Source organism: Ranitomeya variabilis, chromosome 5 (genome assembly GCF_051348905.1).
Source record: "Ranitomeya variabilis isolate aRanVar5 chromosome 5, aRanVar5.hap1, whole genome shotgun sequence".
NCBI classification, from domain to species: domain Eukaryota; kingdom Metazoa; phylum Chordata; class Amphibia; order Anura; family Dendrobatidae; genus Ranitomeya; species Ranitomeya variabilis.
In genome coordinates, this window is record NC_135236.1 from 259,951,735 (window position 1) to 259,974,627 (window position 22,893).

At 45.6% G+C, this 22,893-nt stretch overlaps 1 protein-coding gene and 1 long non-coding RNA gene across 6 annotated transcripts in view; one reads left to right on the forward strand and one right to left on the reverse strand.

Moving 5' to 3' along the window:
* The window catches only part of PKM (pyruvate kinase M1/2), a 61,416-nt gene that overhangs the window by 19,376 nt on the left and 19,147 nt on the right, over nt 1-22,893 (forward strand). For all 5 annotated transcript variants that reach the window (XR_013215690.1, XM_077264159.1, XM_077264161.1 and 2 more), the window contains exons 5-8: nt 5,631-5,817; nt 15,533-15,803; nt 16,137-16,287; nt 16,376-16,528. Coding sequence is in view for 4 of the 5 variants with exons in the window: in XM_077264159.1 (XP_077120274.1) it covers nt 5,631-5,817; nt 15,533-15,803; nt 16,137-16,287; nt 16,376-16,528 (762 nt within the window). In the remaining variant the exon portion in view is untranslated. The remainder of the gene's footprint in view (nt 1-5,630; nt 5,818-15,532; nt 15,804-16,136; nt 16,288-16,375; nt 16,529-22,893) is intronic.
* LOC143775705 (uncharacterized) lies at nt 11,368-14,445 on the reverse strand. Its single transcript, XR_013215692.1, has 3 exons — nt 13,834-14,445; nt 13,637-13,717; nt 11,368-13,285 (listed from the first exon to the last, which is right to left on the reverse strand). It is a non-coding gene; the product is annotated as an uncharacterized LOC143775705 (long non-coding RNA).

Here is a 22,893-nt window from a genome sequence, read left to right on the forward strand (position 1 = left end):
CTGCACGGAGGTTAACGGACAACATGTCTTTGCCTAAACCTCCAAAAAGTCTGCAAAAACACATATGGTGTTTTTCACTTCTTGCACCTCCTGTCAGGCTGCGCTACCAAGCAGGCATACTGCTCCGCTCTGTAATGCTTGTGACCCTAAATGCGCTCAGGAGCCCCCCGCCGCAAAGGAGTCCGCGGTGACCAGTCCCCCTGAATGGGCTTTGTCAGTTTCACAATCTTTGACTAAAGCTATCGAGTCCCTCCAGGATCCAACCAGGAGCAGGACCACTAGTCCGCCTATTCAGGAAACTTCCCCTACGGCTGCGGAATCTTCAACCTGCAGGGGCCGCTCTCATTCTAAGCACAAGCGGCCATCTAGGAAGCGCGTCCAAAGCTCGTCCCCCAGGCTCTCTGGTGCCTCGGCGTGCGTTAGCTCCGCTTCCTGCTCTTACTCCCCAGGCACCTCTTCCGACCAGGACTCTGAACCTGAGTCTGATGTCTGCCTCGCAGTCGTTCATGACGAGTGGGTCAGGGATCTGGTGTCCTTCGGTCACAAAATCGATTTTTCCATGCCCTCCCCCCCCTAACGGAGTTATTGTCCCTGAAAGGTTCCGCGGTTTTTATTCGAATCTGTTTATGGTCCTCAAATTGGATGGAACAGTCAGGCCCATCCTGGACCTAAAGCTCTTGAACAGATTTGTCAAAGTCCGTTATTTCAGGATGGAATCCCTCCGTTCCGTCATTGCCTCAATGGAACAAGGCGAATTCTTGGCATCCATCGACATCCGGGATGTGTACCTCCACATCCCAATCTTCCCACCTCACCAAAGGTTTCTTCGCTTCGCCGTCGGAGAGGAACATTTTCAGTTCACGGCCTTGCCTTTCAGCCTCGCCACCGCCCCCAGAGTTTTCACAAAGATCATGGCGGCGGTCATGGCCATTCTGCTTACTCGGGGTCTAGTCGTGCTTCCCTACCTTGACGACTTACTGGTCAAAGGCCCATCTTTCCAAGCCTGCGAGGAGTGCATCCGCATTTCCTTAGATATTCTTTCTCGGCTGGGCTGGTTGGTCAATTTAGAAAAGTAATCTCCTGTTCCAGCCCAACGGATCTCCTTCCTGGGCATGACCCTGGACACCTCCCTAGGGTTGGTGCTTCTTCCTCTGGACAAGGTCCTGGCTCTTCAACAGGGGGTCTGGAAGCTTCTCCAGCTGTCTCCCTGTTCCATCCGTTTCGGCATGAGGATTCTTGGGAAGACGGTGGCAGCAATGGAGGCGATTCCATTTGCGCAACTACACCTCCGTCTCCTCCAGCATGCTCTGCAGGACGCATGGGAGGGGAGTCCATTTTCCTTTGACTGACTGTGTCCTCTCTCTCCTCGGGTCAAGCAGACACTCCAATGGTCGATGCTCCGAACCTCTCTTCTCCAAGGGAGGTCCTTCCTCCTCGGCTGGGTAGCGGTCTTTCGCCATCACGCTGCGCAGTGAACCTGGACTCATCGCGACTCTCGCCTTCCAATCAATATCCTGGAGATACGTGCGATTCAGCTGTCCCTAAAGCGGTTCCATCATCTCCTAGCAGGCTGCCCCATCCGTATCCAGTCGGACAATGCCGGCAAGGTCTTGCCTCAGGAGAGTGGTCTCTCCATCAGGACATATTCCAACAAATCTGCCTTCGTTGGGGTACTCCGGACGTAGACTTGATGGCTTCCTGGTTCAATGCCAAGGTACCTCAGTTTGTGGCCCGGTCTCGGGACCCGAGAGCAATCGGGGCGGATGCGCTAGTCCTTCCTTGGAGTCAGTTTCCCCTTCCTTACCTGTTCCCCAAACCCCCCCCCCCCCCCCCTTCTTCCCAGAGTCATCAGGAAGATCAGGGCAGAGGGTGTCCCGGTAATTCTCATTGCCCCGGATTGGCCTCGCCAGGCGTGGTATGCAGAGCTGGTCCAACTCATCGCAGATGTTCCTTGGCGCCTACCAGATCATCCAGATCTACTTTCTCAGGGCCCAATCTACCACCAGAACTCAGGGGCCCTGTGTTTGACGGCTTGGCCGTTGAATCATGGGTTCTAACACAAGCAGGTTTTTCCGGTGAGGTAGTTTCCACTTTGATCAATGCCCGAAAGCCGGTGTCATCACGCATCTACCATCGTACCTGGAAGATCTTCTTTGAATGGTGCAGACGCAGAGGTCGCCCTCTGTTGGTTTTCAACATCCCTACCATCCTGGATTTCCTCCAATACGGTCTGGACTTGGGGCTTTCGCCGAGTTCCCTTTTAAAGGGCAGGTCTTGGCCTTGTCAGTCCTTTTTCAACGAAAAATCGCTTCCAAACCTCAGGTCAGAACGTTCTTTCAGGGAGTCTCTCACGTGGTGAATCCCTACAATGTGCCTCTAGAAGCTTGGGACCTTAATCTGGTCCAAGGTGTCCTGCAGGAATCTCCCTTCGAGCCGTTGAAGGACATCTCTCTACCTCTCCTTTTCATGGAAGGTGGCCTTTCTCGTCGCGATTACCTCGATCAGACGAGTCTGAGTTGGCTGCTCTTTCCTGTCGGACGCAGTTCCTTACTTTCCACCGGGACAAGGTGGTCCTCAGACCGTCCCCTATTTTCCTCCCAAAGGTGGTGTCTTCCTTCCACCTTAACGAGGATATCGTACTTCCGTCATTTTGTCCTGCTCCAACGTACCGCGTGGAGAAGGCTCTTCACTCCCTGGATCTTGTCAGAGCTCTCAGGAAGTACGTGTCTAGGACAGCACCTTTTCGACAGACTGATGCTCTGTTCGTGCTCCCGGCGGGATACCGGAAAGGACTGGACGCTTCTAAGTCGACAATCGCCAGATGGATTCGGTCGACTAGTGTAGAGGCTTACCGCGTCAGAGGCAAGCCTATCCCTGCGGGCCTCAGGGCACACTCCACTCGGTCGGTGGGTGCTTCCTGGGTCATTCGGAATCAAGCGTCTGCAGAGCAGGTTTCCAAAGCTGTGACCTGGTCTAGCCTGCACACCTTTTCAAAGCATTACAATGTCCATACTCGGGCATCTTCAGATGCAAGCCTGGGTAGGCTTATTCTGCAGGCAGCGGTAGCGCACCTGTAGACAGCAGGTGCCATAAGTTTACACTGTTGGGTAGTTATTTCCCGCCCAGGGACTGCTTTTGGACGTCCCACGGTCCTGTGTCCCCCAATGTAGCGATGGAGAAATAGGGATTTTTGTGTATTCACCGTAAAATCCTTTTCTCCGAGCCACTCATTGGGGGGACACAGCACCCACTCCTGTTTTGGCTTGTTGCCTATGATGAGTGTTTTTAGTCTCTGACATGTTGTTACTACGGTTAAATTTTGTTAATCTCCTACTGCTTTGCTACGAACTGGTATTATCCGGAGCGAGTGGGCGGTGTATACTGCAGAGGAGGAGCTATGGTAACCCTTTTTGTATTACTTAGTGGCAGCCTCCTAGTGGCAGCAGCATACACCCACGGTCCTGTGTCCCCCAATGAGTGGCTCGGAGAAAAGGATTTTACGGTGAGTACACAAAAATCCCTATTTTTTTTTTTTTTTCTGGCTTTAATAGTCCCCTTATGAGACTGTGCTACACATAGCAGTGCTTCAGCACTGTGATATATGTAGCAAAAATCAGTTTGTTCATAGGAGATTCACACTGACAGGCACGGTGGTCTTCTGCAGAGATCCCCTGCTGTCATGCCAATCCGCGATCACGTGTCAGGGGCGCTGATGGGCGTGAATTGAAACTGTTCCGGGCAGCTCATGTTAACTGCCACTGTCAGTTATTGACAGCAGCATTTAACTGGTTAACATCCGTAGGTGGATCTCGGATCCACCCGCTGCTATTAGAGGCACATGACAGCTGATTAGATCAGCTGTCGTATGCAGAGCTTGCATTAAAGACAGGAACACTACCTTGGATGTATCTATACGTCCAAGGTCGTGAAAGGGTTGAAGCAACTTTAGCAAGGGCCAAATTATGATGGCTAAGGAACTGGGATAGAGAGCACCTTCAAAATGTAAGAACTAATGAACATGTATGCAGTAGTTAGTAGCTAACAAAATTGGTTGAAGCCAGGACAACTGTTGAACCAGCAACACGATCGTGGGCAACCAAGGGTCAATGATGAACATGAGGAGTGAAGACTAGTATTCTCACTAAAAATGTACTATAGGAAACAGAATACCAAGCTGAGAAAAAGTTGTGTAGTTGTAGACTGATCCGTGTGCCAATGGTGACACTGTCCACTGTAGAAAGTGTTTACAGGGAGCATGAAACAGGACCACGATGATTAAAAAAGTTGCCTGGTTTAATGAATAATCTTTAATTTTAGATCAGGAGTGGGGAATCCTTTTTTTTTTTTTCTCTTGCCAAGGGCGGCCATATGGTTATGTATATCATCCTTGGGGGGACGGTAAAAATTCCTTGCTATGCCAATGCCAGGACGTAATCTTTCATAGCACGCGCCCCCGAGTTCAGTAGTGAACACTGCGTGTGCATGCTCACAGAGAAAATAGATAGATAAATGGGCTGGCGGCCATCAAATTACAGCTGCCACCCAAGCACTGCGGTCCCCAGGAATCTGCCCTGGGGCCGGATAAAAGGTCATGAAGGGCTGTAAACTGCCATCGTCTTGAGGTTCCCCACCCCTGTTTTAGATCACACAGGTTTGGTCACATCAGAATTTACTATGGGATTGATGCAAGAAAGTAAATGGATACGCTAAGAAACATTGAATTAGATACCTACACTCATTCCTTAGGTTAAATGTGGTGACAGATTTGCTTTATCTAAACTATTAATATGGGCATACAGTCTATAGAATGGTGAGGAGAGTCCAGTGTAATGGCCGCTCTCTGATCTCCCTGCAGAGCTGTGTGTGATTTATACCTGACACATCTGCAGGTTCCTCTCAGCTTCTATCTCACAGGCAGACAGGGCTGCAATATTGTTACAATACAGCACAGCTCAGAGAGAAGCAAAGAATGTGTTTTCAAGAAGATACATTTTCATTTCTCCTTTTAGTTACCGTACTTGTCTCACTGGTAACTCCCCCTTCATGTAAAATAACTCGGCCTCCAGAGCTTAACTTCCAGGCAGTGTCCTCCCCAGAGCCTGGAAGAGGCCAATTCTATAAAGTGATAAAAGATGATTTCTCATCTCTAGACATACAGGGAGGGCTTTCTTCAGCCTGTATGCCCATATTAAGTTTAGATGGGTCAAATGTAGTGACAGATTCCCTTTAATGACAGTGCCCCTTTCAGTAGCATAATGCGCCTTGCAACATCAGTTTGTTCAGGAATATGTGAAACTGTGCACATGAGGGGGAACATACAAACTATTAGGCCTGCAGTTTTAAGCCTATGGCTGATCAGTGCTAATATCACTATAATATTGTTTGAGTGTTTGTAATTTTAATTCCTTTTTGATAGTGTTGTTTTTTTTTGTTTTGTTTTTTATAACTGACTAGTTTGGCGTGGGCCTCCCCCACTCGTTATTGGCTGACTGCTCTTCTTGCTCCAGCTGAGCCTGGCTCACTCCCGCTTCCCTTGTTTCCATGCAGTAGGAATCTAGTGATCAGTTTATCTTTTGTATCTTTTAATATGTGACTTGTGGATTGTAAATTGTCTAATTCTCTTTTTGTAGAGTGGTACCGCAGAGGTTGAATTGAAGAAAGGAGCAATCCTAAAAGTGACCCTTGATGATGCCTACCAGGAAAATTGTGATGAAAATGTTTTATGGGTTGATTACAAGAATCTTACCAAAGTAGTGCAACCTGGCAGCAAGATTTATGTGGATGATGGACTGATTTCCCTACTTGTTAAAGAGCTTGGTCAGTATATTGCAAGAACAAAAAACTATGAAAACTGTTAAAGGAAAGAGTGCAAATATTGTCTTATCTGAGAAGGTTAAAAGGTTAATCCATAGGATTGCACTCACCAGATGTAGCTGAGTTGAAGCATTGAAAGGATTCGCTGCAGCAGATCCACGAGTCCAGGAAGGACCAGCCGTTAGATACAGATTGGGATGATTGTAGTAAATTTCTGCGCTGCTGAATCACTAGAATTCCAGAATTATTAGTACATGTGGCTTTATTATTCAATGAATAATAAAGCCACATGTACTAATAATTCTGGAATTCTAGTGATTCAGCAGCGCAGAAATTTACCACAATCCTCCCAATCTGTATCTAAGAACAAAAAACTAACATCTGTTTAACATGGAAATGTTATGATTCGCTTCACTTTAAGATGAGTTTTGTCATATAAAAAAACTAGTACCGAGGAGAATCATTTTTTCCACCTTAATGTCAACCATAATCTACACAATTCAATTGCTAAACAAAATGAATTAATTTTGAGGAAGGAAATTAAGAAAAAAAATGAATGAGTTTGCATAAATAAGGACAGCCTTAACCCCTTCACGACCTTTGACGCATACGCTGCGTCATGAAAGTCGGTGCCAATGCGACCTATGACGCAGCGTATGCGTCATGGTTTGATCGCGTTCCTGCGGGTCCGGTGACCGGGGTCAATGAAATGTCACCGGACCCGCAGGTACGTGAGGACCTCTAGTTGACCCCAGGGGGGGTGGCTTTGCCCCCCCGTGGCCACGATCGCTCCTGTGCCCCCTGTTTCACCCCCCTCCAGCTCTGATTGGAGAAAGCGTCCATGTGACGCTTTCCCTCCAATCAGATGTGGAGGGGCGGAGTGAATCATGTCTGACATCACTCTCCAGCTTCATCCCTTCCGTGGAAGCTGGAGAGTGAGGTTCCTGCCCGCTGCACCCGCCGCTGCCTGATCGCCGCCGCCGCTGCTGCCACCTTACCGACGCTGCCGCCTATTCATTGTCGCCCCTGCTGACTCCTGACCGCCGCTGCCGCCTTCCAGTACTCCCCCCCCCCCCCCCCCCCCCCCCCCCCCGCCATCCGATCCCCCCTGCACTCCCTCCCACGCCCCAGAAATCACCCCCCTGCCCAGGGATCAATTTTCCTTGCTGCTTCTACAGCCACTCTCTAACGCCTCCCCCCCGGTGATCACCCACCCCAGTGATCACTCTTATCACCCCCTGCCCCCCTGATCACCCCACCACCAACCCCATCCCCCCCCCCCCCCCCGCTCCTGGCTCCTGCATTTCCTCAGGCCCCTTTGCCTGACAGCTCCCCCGTGCCCCGCTGATCGCCACCTGTCCGCCTTCCGGTCCGCTGATCGCCGCCTTCTGGTCCGCCTTCCGGTACTCCCTCCCCCCCCCCCCCCCCATCCGATTTCCCACCCCCCTGACCTCCACTCTCCCCCACGCCCCAGAAATCACCCCCCTGCCCAGTGATCACCCTTCCCTGCTGCAGGCTCCTACATCTCCCCTGCCCCCTCCTTCCCTCCGCTCCTGACAGCCACCTTCTGCCCCGCCCCGGAGATCACCCCCGCCCCGGAGATCACCCACCCCAGTGATCACTCTGATCACCATCACCCCCCCCCCCCCCCCCCACCCGCTGCTGCTGGCTCCTGCATTTCCTCAGGCCCCTTCGCCTGACAGCTCCCCCGTGCCCCGCTGATCGCTCCCGCGTGATCGCTCCCGCGCCCCACTGATCGCTCCCGCGTGATCACTCCCGCGCCCCGCTGATTGCTCCCGCGTGATCACTCCCGCGCCCCGCTGATTGCTCCCGTGTGATCGCTCCCGCGCCCCGCTGATTGCTCCCGCGTGATCGCTCCCGCGCCCCACTGATTGCTCCCGTGTGATCGCTCCCGCGCCCCACTGATCGCTCCCGCGCCCCGCTGATTGCTCCCGTGTGATCGCTCCTGCGCCCCGCTGATCTCTCCCGCGCCCTGCTGATCGCGCCCCTTGCTGCTGCTGCCGGATCCTGCATCTCCTCAGCCCCCCACGCCTGAAAGTCCCCTCCTGCAGTAAAAAGTTTCACTAAACACTCGCACATACACACACGCACACTATAATAAAGCTTAGGTTTTTTTTACACACACCACACACACAATGTCCCGCTCATCCCACTCATCCCAGTCACAAAGGCTGTACTCGGCAGAGGAGGCATATTCTTTTATTGCCTCCGAAGCTGATAGTGAGGGAGAGGACCCCACTTTTTTGTATTCCTCTCATTCTTCCTCCTCCAGTGACACAGACTCGCCACCACCAAGAAGTCGCAGAACGAGAAATCGTCCAGAGCCCAGGGAAGAAGAGTCGGAGGCCGGGGGAGAAGACCCACAACCAAGGGTGAGTAACCCCCAACCTAGTTCTAGTCACGCCCAACCTAGCACTAGTGCCCCCACCTGGACCCCCGTCCCTGAAAATTTTGCTCCACGGATTCCTGATTTCATTCCCCAATCAGGAATCCAATTTGAGACTGCCAACCTCAGGGAAATAGACTTTTTCAAAGTCTTTTTCTCCGAGTCAATTGTCAGTCTCATGGTGGAGCAAACAAATTTGTACGCCCTGCAATTTTTTTCCCTAAACCCAGTTTCATCATTTACTACTTGGAGTCCTGTTGACTCTGTAGAAATGTTGAAATATTGGGGACTGGTCCTTCACATGGGGATTGTGAAGAAACCAAAAATTCGCCAATACTGGAGTACTGATATTTTATATCAAACTCCAATATATGGCATGGTTATGATTCGCAAACGTTTTGAAGCGATTCATAAATTTCTACATTTTAGGGACAACACAGACATCCTTCCCCGCGATGACCCGAATTTTGATAGGCCGAATTTTGAACAGTCTATCATCGAACACTTCAGCAACAAATTTGCTGAAGTGTACATTCCCCAAAGGGAAATTTGTGTGGATGAATCCCTCATCCACTTCAAAGGGCGGCTTCAGTTCCGTCAGTACCTGCCCAGCAAACGGGCAAGGTACGGGATTAAGCTCTATAAGCTCTGCGAGAGTACCTCAGGGTACACGCTCAGCTTTAGAGTTTATCAAGGAAAGGACAGCAGTATCCAGCCCCCAGAATGTCCACCCGCTCTGGGGGTGAGTGGGAAAATAGTGTGGGATTTGGTTCACCCACTGCTTGATAAAGGTTACCATCTGTACGTTGATAACTTTTATACAAGCATCCCACTCTTTCAATCCCTCTCTGCCAGAGCTACCGTCGCTTGCGGTACTGTGCGCAGAAACAAGAGGGGTCTCCCTTTGTCGCTAATTGAGCAGGCTCTCCCAAAGGGTGAGAGCCGGGCCCAATGTAGCGGCAACATGCTTGTGGTCAAGTTCAAAGACAAAAGAGACGTCTTTTTCTTGACCACAATCCATGGTCCCGGCACCACGGCCACCACCGTTCGAGGTACCCCAGCACAGGTCCACAAACCGGACTGTGCCCTGGGGTACAACAAACACATGGGGGGAGTTGATCTTTCTGATCAAGTCCTCCAGCCCTATAGTGCCATGCGGAAAACAAAGGTGTGGTATAAAAAACTGGCTGTGCACATCGTACAAATGGCACTGTATAACGCATACGTGCTATCACGATGTGCAGGTCAGAACAACACCTACCTTCAGTTCCAGGAGGCGGTGATAAAGGCCCTGATGTTTGGAGACGAGGAAGGAGCGGGCCCCAGCACCCCTGGAACTCAAGGTTCCCGTATTGTACCAGGGCAACATTTTCCCGGAGAGGGGCGAAAAAGAAAAAGGTGCCGGGTATGTTATAAAAGGGGGATAAGAAAGGAAACTCGTTTCCAATGTGAAACGTGTCCCGACAAACCTGGACTGTGTTTGGATGAATGCTTCAGAATTCATCACACGTCCGTGGACTAGCCACATCCTGATATTCCACTACAGAACTCACCCACACCAGGCTGATATACACAACACCACACACACGCACCAACCTGACGTACACTACACCACATACCAACCTGACGTACACTACACCACACACACCAACCTGACCCTACGTCAGGTTTGTGTGTGTGGTGTAGTGTATGTCAGGTTGGTGTGTGGTGTAGTGTACACCACACACACACGTACCAACCTGACGTACACTACACCACATACCAACCTGACGTACACTACACCACACACACCAACCTGACCCTACGTCAGGTTGGTGTGTGTGGTGTAATGTATGTCAGGTTGGTGTGTGGTGTGTACGTCAGGTTGGTGTGTGTAGTATACGCCACACACACCAGACGTACACTACACCACATGTACACTACACACCAACCTGACGTACACTACACCACACACGCCAACCTGACCCTACGTCAGGTTGGTGTGTGTGTGTGTTGTAGTGTATGTCAGGTTGGTGTGTGGTGTACGTCAGGTTGGTGTGTGTGGTGTAGTGTATGTCAGGTTGGTGTGTGGTGTAGTGTACGTCAGGTTGGTGCGTGTGTGTGGTGTACACTACACCACATACAACAACCTGACGTACACTACACCACATACCAACCTGACGTACACTACACCACATGTACACTACACATTAACCTGATGTACACTACGCCACACTCACCAACCTGACACTACATCAGGTTGGTGTGTGGTGTAGTGTATGTCAGGTTGGTGTGTGGTGTGGCGTATGTCAGGTTGGTGTGTGTGGTGTAGTATACGCCACACACACCAACCTGACATACACTACAACACACACACACACCAACCTGATGTACACTATGTATGTCAAAAAGTCAAATGGCGCTCCTTCACTTCCGAGCTCTGCCGTGCGCCCAAACAGTGGTTTACCCCCACATATGAGGTATCAGTGTACTCAGGAGAAATTGCCCAACAAATTTTAGGATCCATTTTATCTGTTGCCCATGTGAAAATGAAAAAAATTGAGGCTAAATGAAAATTTTTGTGAAAAAAAGTACTTTTTTTATTTTTACAGATCAATTTGTGAAGCACCTTGGGGTTCAAAGTGCTCACTATGCATCTAGATAAGTTCCTTGGGGGGTCTAGTTTCCAAAATGGGGTCACTTGTGGGGGTGCTCCAATGTTTAGGCACACGGAGGCTCTCCAAACGCGACATGGTGTCCACTAAAGATTGGAGCTAATTTTTCATTCAAAAAGTCAAATGGCGCTCCTTCACTTCCGAGCTCTGCCGTGCGCCCAAACAGTGGTTTACCCCCACATATGAGGTATCCGTGTACTCAGGAGAAATTGGACAACAACTTTTGTGGTCCAGTTTCTCCTTTTACCCTTGGTAAAATAAACAAATTGTTGCTAAAAGATCATTTTTGTGACTAAAAAGTTAAATGTTCATTTTTTCCTTCTATGTTGCTTCTGCTGCTGTGAAACACCTGAAGGGTTAATAAACTTCTTGAATGTGGTTTTGAGCACCTTGAGGGGTGCAGTTTTTAGAATGGTGTCACTTTTGGGTATTTTCAGCCATGTAGACCCCTCAATCTGACTTCAAATGTGAGGTGGTCCCTTAATCAAATGGTTTTGTAAATTTTGTTGTAAAAATGAGAAATCGCTGGTCAACTTTTAACCCTTATAACTTCCTAGCAAAAAAAAAAATTTGTTTCCAAAATTGTGCTGATGTAAAGTAGACATGTGGGAAATGTTATTTATTAACTATTTTGTGTCACATAACTCTGATTTAACAGAATAAAAATTCAAAATGTGAAAATTGCGAAATTTTCAAAATTTTTGCCAAATTTCCAATTTTTTCACAAATAAACGCAAAAATTATCGACCTAAATTTACCACTAACATGAAGCCCAATATGTCACGAGAAAACAATCTCAGAATCGCTACGATCCGTTGAAGCGTTCCTAAGTTATTACCTCATAAAGGGACACTGGTCAGAATTTCAAAAAACGGCAAGGTCATTAAGGCCAAAATAGGCTGGGTCATGAAGGGGTTAAACTAATACTTGAATTATGCTTTTTAATTAATGATGACATTCAGTCTCCCCATGGCACATCTAGAATTGGCTATCTTTGGCCACTTTTCCTTGTAATAGCGCTCCAAATCTGTCAGATTATGAGGGGATCGCTTGTGTACAGTCCTATTCGTGTCAATCCACTGATTTTTTTTTTTTTTTTTTTTTTTTTTTTTTCTTTGTCAATTGTATTCGGGTCTGGGCTCTGGCTGGGCCTTTCTAAAACTTTGATATTCCTCTGGCTGTTGTGCTGAAAGGTGACATACCTCTTCATTCTCAGCTGTTTAGCAGATGCTTGAAGGATATGATGCAAGACTCGTTGAAGCCCCACTCTCAGCTGTTAAAAAACCGCCCCAAAACTGTGGCGTCTATAGGTTTTGCTGTAAAAATGTAACTAAGAAAATGTCAGGAAAATCCTACAGTTAATTAATCAGAATGACTGTGAATGATGGCAGCTGTGTACGGACTACTACTTAAGATGAGTTTAAATGTGATTGGCTAATTTTGAACATAACCGCATCCCCACTGATAAGAGGGTGTTCACACTTACTAAACCATTTTCTTTTTGTCTAGTGTTTTGTTTACCCCTCCAAAATGATATTTTTTTTTTTAGTGGTGTTTTAACAGGGGTGTGCAGACAAATGCTTTCAAACACAGAGGTGTTAATAGTTCACAAAATGCAAAGTCACAGACCAAAATAGAAATCTAAATTAAATCAATATTTGGTGTGACTTGCACAGCATCAAAGCATGAATTCTTCTAGTTAACCTTGCACAGTATTTAAAGGAACTCTGCTGCCTGATTATTTTAAACATCTTGGTAAACTAACCATAGATCTGTTTATGTTGGCTTGTGCAAATCCTTATGTCTTTATATAATCCAAGACAGACTCCACATCAAGATCCGGTCCACGTTGGGGTAATTTCATTACTTCCAGGATTCCTCATTTTTCTTTTTGCTGAAGATAATGACTGGCTGTATGATTGGTGGTGTTGTCCTCCTACAGAATAAACTTGGGGACAATCGGATGCTTCCCTGTTGGTATTACATGATTGATAAGTATCTGCCTGCATTTCTCAGCATAGAGGACACTATTAAGCTTAACCAAATTCCCATCTCCTGAAATGCAGCCTCAAACTTGCAGGGAACCTGCTGCCAATTTCTGCACCTCACTGCCATTATTTTTATGAATATTAAGTCACTTGGCCTTGTTTCCATGTTGAAGGTATGACTTTTTTTTTTTTATTGCAATTCCGTGCTGAAGACCACTTCTAGGCAGACTTTTTTTAAAATGGCAAATGGGTGTAGCTCTGTCCCATTGGCTGCTGCCATTTCTGATCCGATGGCACTGCTGAAGATGTACTGATTTCAAAGGGAAGTAAGCATGATCTGTCTCATCTGCTGAAGTATGTTTCATTGGCCGACTACCAAGTCTATGGTCCCCAACATTGCCAATTTCTTGGTGTCTTCAATGCTGAAAAACACAAAGATAATTATCCATGACACAAATCCGGCATGAGAAATAAATCGCAGCATGCTTTGAGTAACAGGCTGATGTGCACCCATACAAGTGTTATTTCTGCAGACTTAGACAATGGAGAAGATGTAGAAATTGAGTTCTCCATCTTCTCCACACTTGTGCTCCGATTTTTCTCATGCAAGAAAATTGGATCACAGTAAGATGACACTCAGCTCAAAGTTTGAGCAGAGTGGAATTAACATAAGCGAGGCGATTCTCTTGAGAGAATATACGATCGTATGACCCCAGCGTAACAGTCTGTTTTGGGATTGCATGAAGAAACAGAAGGGTTTGCAGAAAACTTACCACAGATCTTCTGTGGATGTAGTCATCAAAGCTTCTTTGAAAAATCTCCCTTCAGAATTCCTTCAAAAACTGCAAGTGTACCTAGAAGAAAGTGTGTGTTTTTTTTTATAAGGTAACAACCCCAAATTTGGATTTTAGATTTCTTAACAAAATATAAAGTAAATTAACGAAAGAAGACTAGACTATATCACACTTGCCTATCTCCATATGCTGACATCCAGCGAAATGGCCACCACAGTATGTTCACACATCCACACCACAATTCCCCTCTGTTTAATAGGTCAGCGAGATGCCTCTTAAGATGGTGTTGAAAATAAGAGTTCTGTTTATTTTGCATACATTAATTTGAACGTTTTCAGTCTGTACTCACACCTTCATCAGAAACTAGAAGGGATATACAGAAAGAAAAATAGTATGTCATGTATTGGACTAATATGGCAAATAAATTAATTGTAAAACAAAAATAAACTGCACAAAACCATAATCCTAGTGAGAATATTCTTATTATTAAAAGTCGTAAGTCCTATAATAAGACAGTCGTATGTACATGGCCCCAGTATACCTGGAGAGAGAATATATAGAAACGTGAACAAAATAAACTACTTCTGATTAGGAAGTCAAGAAAAAGCAATTGAAAGACTCTTGGTTACAGCAAGAAGTTAGGTATAAAGGATGCAGAAATGTCCTGTGAGAACTGAGGAGAATCCATTCGGATATTCCAGACAGTATTGTATAGAGGAGTGCCGGAATTCTATATTCTTAAGTGGAGACATCCAACGTGGTAGTGGTAAACCTGGGTAGTCACATTCTACCTGGGGGAACGAGGGAAGGGTTAATGTATTTCCATATGCATGGGCAAAAGTACAAGCTGAGGCATATGTTCATGTACAATCTTAGTGTAATGTAAAAGACATACGCACAATGTATACGTGCCGTATCTGTATGCCTTTGAGAGGAACCTGGAATGTCAGCGCATGGGGATGCGAGCTGTGTCGCTGGGGTAAAGCGCTGTCAGCCGTTGTATACTGGCTGATGTTATAAGGCGTAGTGCCCTGGGTATCTCGCTAGTACACACGCACATCCTGCTTTCCCAAGAACCGGACAGGCACACCTCTTCAAGGTTTGAGGATTAATTTAGAAAGGAAGTTTTCTGGATGAGATGTATTATAAAGGGTCTCGCCCGTACCCCTCACACCTACTCCTGGTCACGTGAGAGGAGTATAGCTAATTGTATGTAAGGCAAGATTGATGCAAGGACATAATTTGTAATATTCACATTTTCCAACAGGAACCACCTAGTGGAATAATGTGACCACCATATTTCCAAGCAGACTTGGGTCAAACCTGACCTATCTAAAATTTGGGTTGATATCGCATTCCTTGCGCTTGAACCTGTAGGATGATAATGTTCCCTGATCTATCTGTGGATGGTGTTGATATCAACTTATAAATGATTGCTATCAGGTATATTCTCTGAAACCATTTGGCATTTCAGAGTCAGAGAAAATATACTTGGAAGATCTGGCCAGGGACCATATCCGAAGACTAGGTTAGTCCACCTAAGCTCCCTGCCAGCTTTTCCCATTTAAAATTACCATTTATGTTTGGGCAAGTTGAGGGGAGGAAAGGTGGTAGGAACTGCCATCTAGTATATGATCAGCTTTACCATTGAATCTCTTTTTTAAAGTTTTACTTAGGGCTTTGTTGTTTTTCCTCTCCTTTTTTCTTCTTGGATGTTGACCTGTAGTGGTGTGTAAAGGTTTCAAGAAGGAAAAATCCAAAAACATTTCTGATCTTATGCATTTTCACATAACTGTGAAAAGGAAGGGGAGCTATTGTGTGGATACTTGTTCAAAATCTTAGCAAACATCTTGAAAAAGATTTCTCCTTTTTTAGGCCCTGACTATTGTTTGACTGAGGTAGAGAACGGAGGATCTCTCGGTAGCAAAAAAGGAGTCAACCTACCTGGTGCTGCTGTAGACTTGCCAGCTGTGTCCACCAAAGACATCCAGGATCTTCAGTTTGGAGTTGCACAAGGAGTAGACATGGTCTTTGCATCATTTATCCGCAAGGCATCTGATGTGCAGGCTGTTCGAGACGTTTTGGGGGAGAAAGGGAAAAACATCAAAATTATAAGCAAGATAGAGAATCATGAAGGAGTACGAAGGTAGGTTTCATTGGTAGATTGATTGGAACATAATCTGGGATGCTCACTGATCCTGAGGATAAAGGAGCAGTATAATGCTGTGGTACCACCTCATCCTTTGTTTATTTTTCCAGGTAAACAGTGAAGTAGAGCGCTATACCAATGCGTTCACGCCCTCTATTCTCTGGATCATTAGGGGTCCACGAGGTTGAACTCCAGTGTGATGGCCTATTCTAGCAATATGCCAATATTTGAAGATTTGGGGGAGAAACTGCATTTATTAAAACTTGTGTCTTTAAAGAAAATTGACATAACTGCTTGTGTTTTTTTTTTTTTATTGTTTTCAACTTCTAGATTTGATGAAATCTTAGACGCTAGTGATGGCATCATGGTGGCTCGTGGGGACCTTGGTATTGAGATCCCAGCCGAAAAAGTGTTCCTTGCTCAAAAGATGATGATTGGTCGGTGCAATCGTGCTGGCAAACCCGTGATCTGCGCCACACAGGTAATACTGTTCTTTACAGTCATATGACCGATGGTCACATCCTTGGTATCAAAACACTGACAAAGTTTGTCGACCTTATGCTTTGCAGATGCTTGAGAGCATGATCAAAAAGCCACGTCCAACTCGTGCTGAAGGCAGTGATGTGGCCAACGCAGTATTGGATGGGGCAGACTGTATCATGCTTTCTGGGGAAACTGCTAAGGGAGACTACCCACTGGAGGCAGTGCGCATGCAGCACGCTGTGAGTATTCTTGTGGATCAAATGCAAAAACTTAAATGGTACGCCTTACTTAGCCAAATGAGTAGACACACACTATTTCAGATGGGTTATTTTTGTACGCAATAAATTGTATCTAGTGTTACTGCATATGTATAACCAGAACCAACGTTGTTTATGGATTTACAGTCAAACAGTAATGTTTTGTATGTTTTTAGATTCAGTATGTATGTGTGTATTGACTTGTGCCAAAAACGTGTGCAGTGAATGCTGTATAATCTTGTAGATGTGGTTGGTTTGGCATGCGCTGCGCTACTTGGCTTGCTTAATGCCTTTTGCGTAGTTAGTATTTAGATAGCTTATAGAGAGCGCTGGCAAGTTCTACCTCCTATTTTTCCTTTAATCTCCCCTTGATTTTCTCACATTTCTCCTCTGACCTATAACTTCATGCTGATTCCCCAGATGCTTGAAACCTTCTCAGTACTGACTTGTATTGGTTTGCACCAGAAAGGATATCCCCTCCACATTCTTCTCCCTGCACTATTGTTGCTGAGTAAGACACTCCGGGTTGTGCCTGGTACGGAGGTGGCTCTTTGGGCACGTTTTTATAGGCACTGTTGGAGTGTGCTGACGGGCAACCAGCCAGATTACTCATGCATCACTACATACAAAGGTTTGCACTTGCTCCCTCTCTCACATTGGCATAAACTACCTTCTATGCCAGATATGATGCTGGCCGAAAAAACTTGGTGTAGATGGGGGTTTTATCAATGTTGTGAAACTTAAGCACTGCAAGGAGGGGCATTAATGGTTTTTTAGAGGTCTCCAAAATAGGGGAAGTATAGGGCAAGTTCACACGACGTTTTTGCTGCTTTTTTTTTTTTTTTCTTTAGCAAAACCTGATCTTCTTGGCAGGAAAGAAGCGTCAAAAACACAGGTTTAGGTGCGTTTGGTTGTGTTTTTGGTGTGTTTTTTTCCCTTTGTCCATGCTAATGTCCTTGAGACGCAGCAAATAATGATACCTGTGTTTTTGCTGTGTTTTTTCAACACCCATTCAAGTCAATGAGTGAAAAACGCTGAAAGATGTGACATGCTCTGTCCAAAAAACGCAGCAAAAGCACAAAATACTTATCACACAAAAAGCCAATGTGTGTGCATGAGATTTCTGAAATCTCATAGGTTTTGCTGGTACTGTAAAAAGCAGCTGAAAATTAGCATAAGAACGCAGCAAAAACGTCCTGTGTGAACTTACCCATATACATATATTCATGTCCATGTAGTCCTCATAGCTGGATTAGAAAGCTATGTTGAATAGCTATATAGAAACATTTGAATATTCTATATTTCTTAAATATACAAAAAGGCAATTTCATTATACACAATGTACATGTTCCCGGTCTGCATTTACTGAATATTTTACCAGTCACATAATTTTATTTTTATGCCACAATGCAGCAAGTTAAATATATTATGTCTCGTACACAACATTTCTGCATAATTTACAATGACAAGTTGTAATAGGTTCCTGGCAGTGCAATCTAAATTGAGAATTGCTCAAATTGAACTAGAAGATCTGTATTGCAGATTGCTTGCTGTTTTTAGTTGCAGCTTTTCAGCTGATGGCATTTGTAGGTGCACTTTTTCAAATATTAAATGTTTTTTGCATTTTTATTTTTCACTTACCCCCCCCCCCCATCAAATGCGTAGCATGCAGATTTGGATTAAATGCATTGCACATGCACAGTATTTGTGCTTAGACCGGGTACGATTGTGTGTAGTCATCCTCCATGCCTCTCCTGATTTTAATGTATTTTTTTCGCTGTGATGGAGAAATGTGCTGCATGGTGTACCTAATCTATGTATGTCTCACACTAGCCTGCTACAATCTCCAACCCATTTCATATGTACATGTAGTTCCAGCAGGGGTGGTGCCAGCTTCTGGACCCCCCCACTGATCTGATATTGATAACCTATCCTAAAGATAATAAGATAATCAATATTGTAGTCTTGGACAAAAACTTAAAAAGGGTTTTCCCACCAACAAAGTGCATTTTAATCACTAGATCTTGGAATAATAAGTTCCACAATTGGATGTGTTTAAATAAAGAAAAAATGTTCTTGTGCTGAGATAATCTTATAAATTGTGCTAAAGGAAGCAAAAGAGAGTATACAGACTGGATAGCACTGCTGATTCTTTCTGTGAGGTAAAACATTTGCCTGCTTGTTTTTTAAAACTAGGGCCCACCAAAGGGTGGAAAACATAAATGCATGCTGATGGCTGCTGGCATACCAACGGGCCCTGTGTACTGACCCGTGAGAAACTGTAATAAACATGGAGTAAAAACCGTTTGAAATCTAAATAGACACCTACAATACAGTATAACCAATAAGGAGCTTTAGATAAGGAAATATCAAATTAGACTACAAAAATCAGCAAAGTGATAGCTAGTCAATGTAGAACATCTCCCAAAGAAAATTCTAACCTGCCATTAAGTGGACCCAACCAAGCATCAAAAGCCTCCTGGTCAGGAAATGTGGAGGTCCACTTAATCCGAGAGCAGTCCTGTATTCGGGAGAGATGGTCTTGACCATGAAAAAGGATCCAGTGGGTGATGAGTCAACAATAACCTATGTTCAGTTCAGGCACTGGAGTGAATCCCTCTGGTGTCCTCAGTAAAGCGTGCATATTGGAACCAGGGGGCTTTGGCCAATGTCGTCTCTGGTAGCCACGTATTGGCGATGAGAAGGCATGTGACGGCACTGGCTGCCAAGTACGGTATCCTGTTGGGGCAAAAAATACCAACATGTTTAGAGGAGCACAGTCCCTCTTTCCAGCTTGCTAATGTTAAAGAAGCTATCATTATAGATGTGTTTTATCCATCTGTATATTTAATTAGTGCAATAGTACCCTAGTTTTTACTCCGTGTTCTTTGCAGTATACTAACTGACTGTATAGTTAGTGGTTGTCCAATGCAAAAAGTACATTTCTATTAATAGATCATCTTATAAAGGTAAGTTCCACAATTGGATCTGGGACATATTTCTGTGTCCTAAAACACTTCCCTGCCTGTTTGACATGTTTTACCTCACAGAAAGAATCAGCTGCAATCCCATGTGTTCCCCTGTCCAGAAGCTGTGGTATGACCAGACCATGTTCTTGTACAGTCGGACACAGACATTACACAGGAGGGACACATTTATAAGATTCTCAACCCTTTTTTTTTCCTTTTACACATTCAATTGTGGGACTTAATTTTATTCCAAGATCTATTGATTAAAATATACTTTGTTGGTGGGAAAACCCGTTTTAAGTATTTCAAATTTTAGTACATGCTTAGGATCACAAACTTCTCTAAACAATTGTCCTAAAACAAGCCGTTTTTCAACAGTCAGCAAAGTTGCTGTTTTGGCAATCTAAATGTATTATTTTTAGATTTTTCGAGCAAGGGACAGCCAGAATTATATCCTTTGTATCTCGTTGGCTTTGTGAAAGGAACTAATGGATATTATACTGTCAGAAAGAAAATAATCTCTTAAAGGGAGGGTGCCGTGATTTTAATTTTTGTATTAATAATTATTGATTATATAATCAATTATTTTTAATACAAAACTAAATGTACTACTTTCATACTTTTTTTATTTATTCCCTTTTACTTTGGCCACTGGAGGCCGCCATTTTCATTAGTGTGGGTGTAAGTGTCTGGGCACGACACTTGCACTCCTCACTTACGGCAGCCATGTACATAGGAGCCTGCAGTCGGACTCCGACCCCATCTCCTGCCTCACAGCTGTGACTTGGCCACGCCCACTGAGCTGCCGCGTCACAGCTGTGAGAGGAGATCGCGGCCATTTTGTTTGCTGTGGGCTGCGATTACCGAAGATGTTGGGGAGAAGCTGCTGGGAGCGAGGGTCCAGGGTAAGTATCTGCAGTGCTAGCAGTGATCGCAGCCTGTAATTAGTATTACAGTACAGGCTGCCATCACTGCCGACCTGCACTGTCTTGCTGAAAGCTTCCTCCCTCAGTCCAGGGGCCAGAAATCCCCCCGCAGCAGCGTGTCTCCCTGTATATGGAGCGTTATGTCTGCTGCTTCTCTGTGCAGCACTGATTTGCGGCTGGAGCCTGGATGTGTTGCACCTCATCACACTCACACAGTGACTGTAGGTGCAGCCTGGAGTCCGTGTTTCTAAAAATAGAGCAACTCTCTGCAGCCGGGAATCCTTGGGTGGTTACAAGGGGCGGCATCCAGGCTGGCCAGTAATGGTTAACCCTTCGCTGCCTGCTGTGCAGGAAGATCAGTGTGCAGGCAGGCAGCAGTCTGGGGGCTTCACCTATGGATCAAGTGAAAGGTCTGCACAGTGTAAAGAGGTCGGCTATGGTTGGCACAATAATATTGTTCTAACACTTGGGCTATGGTTGGCACAAGGAAGCAGACCCCAGGGGGTGATGACACTCAGCAAGCTCTAGCTGCTGTGTCACTACAAGTCCCAGTATGCCAGGACTGAGCTCCTAAGTGTCGTAGTCCTGCAGCTCCTCAGGTCTCCTGCCTGATCTTCCTACTATACATTCCAGAGCAGAGGGCAGGTGGCAGCAGTCTGAGACTAGTGATCCAGGGAGCAGAAGAGGAAAGACTGTGGCTGGGCCCTGACACCCACACTAAGCTCACTGACACTCACCCCATGCCCCCTGACACTCACCCCATGCCCCCTGACACCCACCCCATACTCCCTGACACTCACCCCATACTCCCTGACACTCACCCCATACTCCCTGACACTCACCCCATGCCCCCCTGATACCCACCCCATGCCCCCCTGATACCCACCCCATACTCCCTGACACTCACCCCATGCCCCCTGATACCCACCCCATACTCCCCGACACCCATCTCGTGCTCCCTGAAACCCACCTCAATCTCACTGACACCGCAAGCCTCGTGTCTTTCAGGACAAGCTGTGAGGATCGTCACCAAGGGCGTACATACAAATCATAGGGCAACAAAGCATATGGTCTAGTTGCCTCCCCCCCAAAAAAAATAAAATAAATATAATAATTGTGGGGGTCACAGAAGGGCATAGCTCACAACTTTCCTGCCTTTGCATAATAAATATACCACCATATATATTTATTACATAATACTGCCATATAGGTCATACATAATGCCGCCATATATATTTTATAACATAATACTCATAAAGACCACACATTATACCTCCACATATATTTATTACATAGTACTGCCATATAGGTCATACATAGTGCCGCCAGATATATCTATTACATAATACTGTAATATGGACCGTACGTAATGTTGCCATATATATTTTTTACATAATGCTGCCATATAGATCAAACATAATATTGCTGGATATATTTATTACATAAAACTGCCATATAGATCACACATGATGCCACCATATAATGTATATTTTTAACATAGCACTGCCATATAGACCACACTTGATGCCGCTAATTATTATGTGTGACCTGTATGATGGCATTATGTGTGATCTATATGACAGTATTATATGTGATATGTATGGTTGTATTATGTTTGATCAGTATGGTGCAATAATATAAGAACTATATGACGGGATTATATGAGAACTATATTGTGGGATTATGTGTGATCTATCTATGTGGCAGTATTATGTGAGAATTATATGGTGGTTTTATGTGTGATCTATATGGCGGTATTATGTGTTATCTGTATGGCAGTATTCTATTCAGAAAGTGGACCCATTCTACGGTGGTTCTGGCTGAGCACCTGCACGCGGGTCTGAGGTAATTGAGGGGGCAGCATGACCTCCAGTTAGGTGCAGTCAGGGCTGGTGAGGCAGCTGAAGAGAGGGGTCTCATTTTTATTGTTACTATATGGCTACATTTCCTTCCCAGCGTCACCCCGTACTTCGCCTGACGTCTCACTTTCACACATCGCCAGGACAGGATGGAGAAGACAGGATCTGAGGAGGGGAATGGGGTCTGCATGCAAAGTCTGGATCAGAACAGGCCATCAATCCGCAGAAATGTTTCCTGGATTTCTGTGGAGCAGACGGCCCATCCATGTGTATAAAAGACAGCGCTCTATGTACAATCCCTGGCTGCTCTGTGCACTGAACATGGTGCCCCCTCCATAGACCAGCACACTGCTCTCCTGAAATACTCTGTGCTGCTGTCACCCTGCTCTCTCCACCACATATCTCCCAGAATCCTTTCTGCCTGCCATCCTCGGTGACTGTCTACTTGTCAGTACAAGGCTGCCGTCACACATTCAGTATTTGGTCAGTATTTTACCTCAGTATTTGTAAGCAAAAACCAGGAGTGGGTGATAAATGCAGAAGTGGTGCATATGTTTCTGTTATACTTTTCCTCTTATTTTTCCACTCCTGGT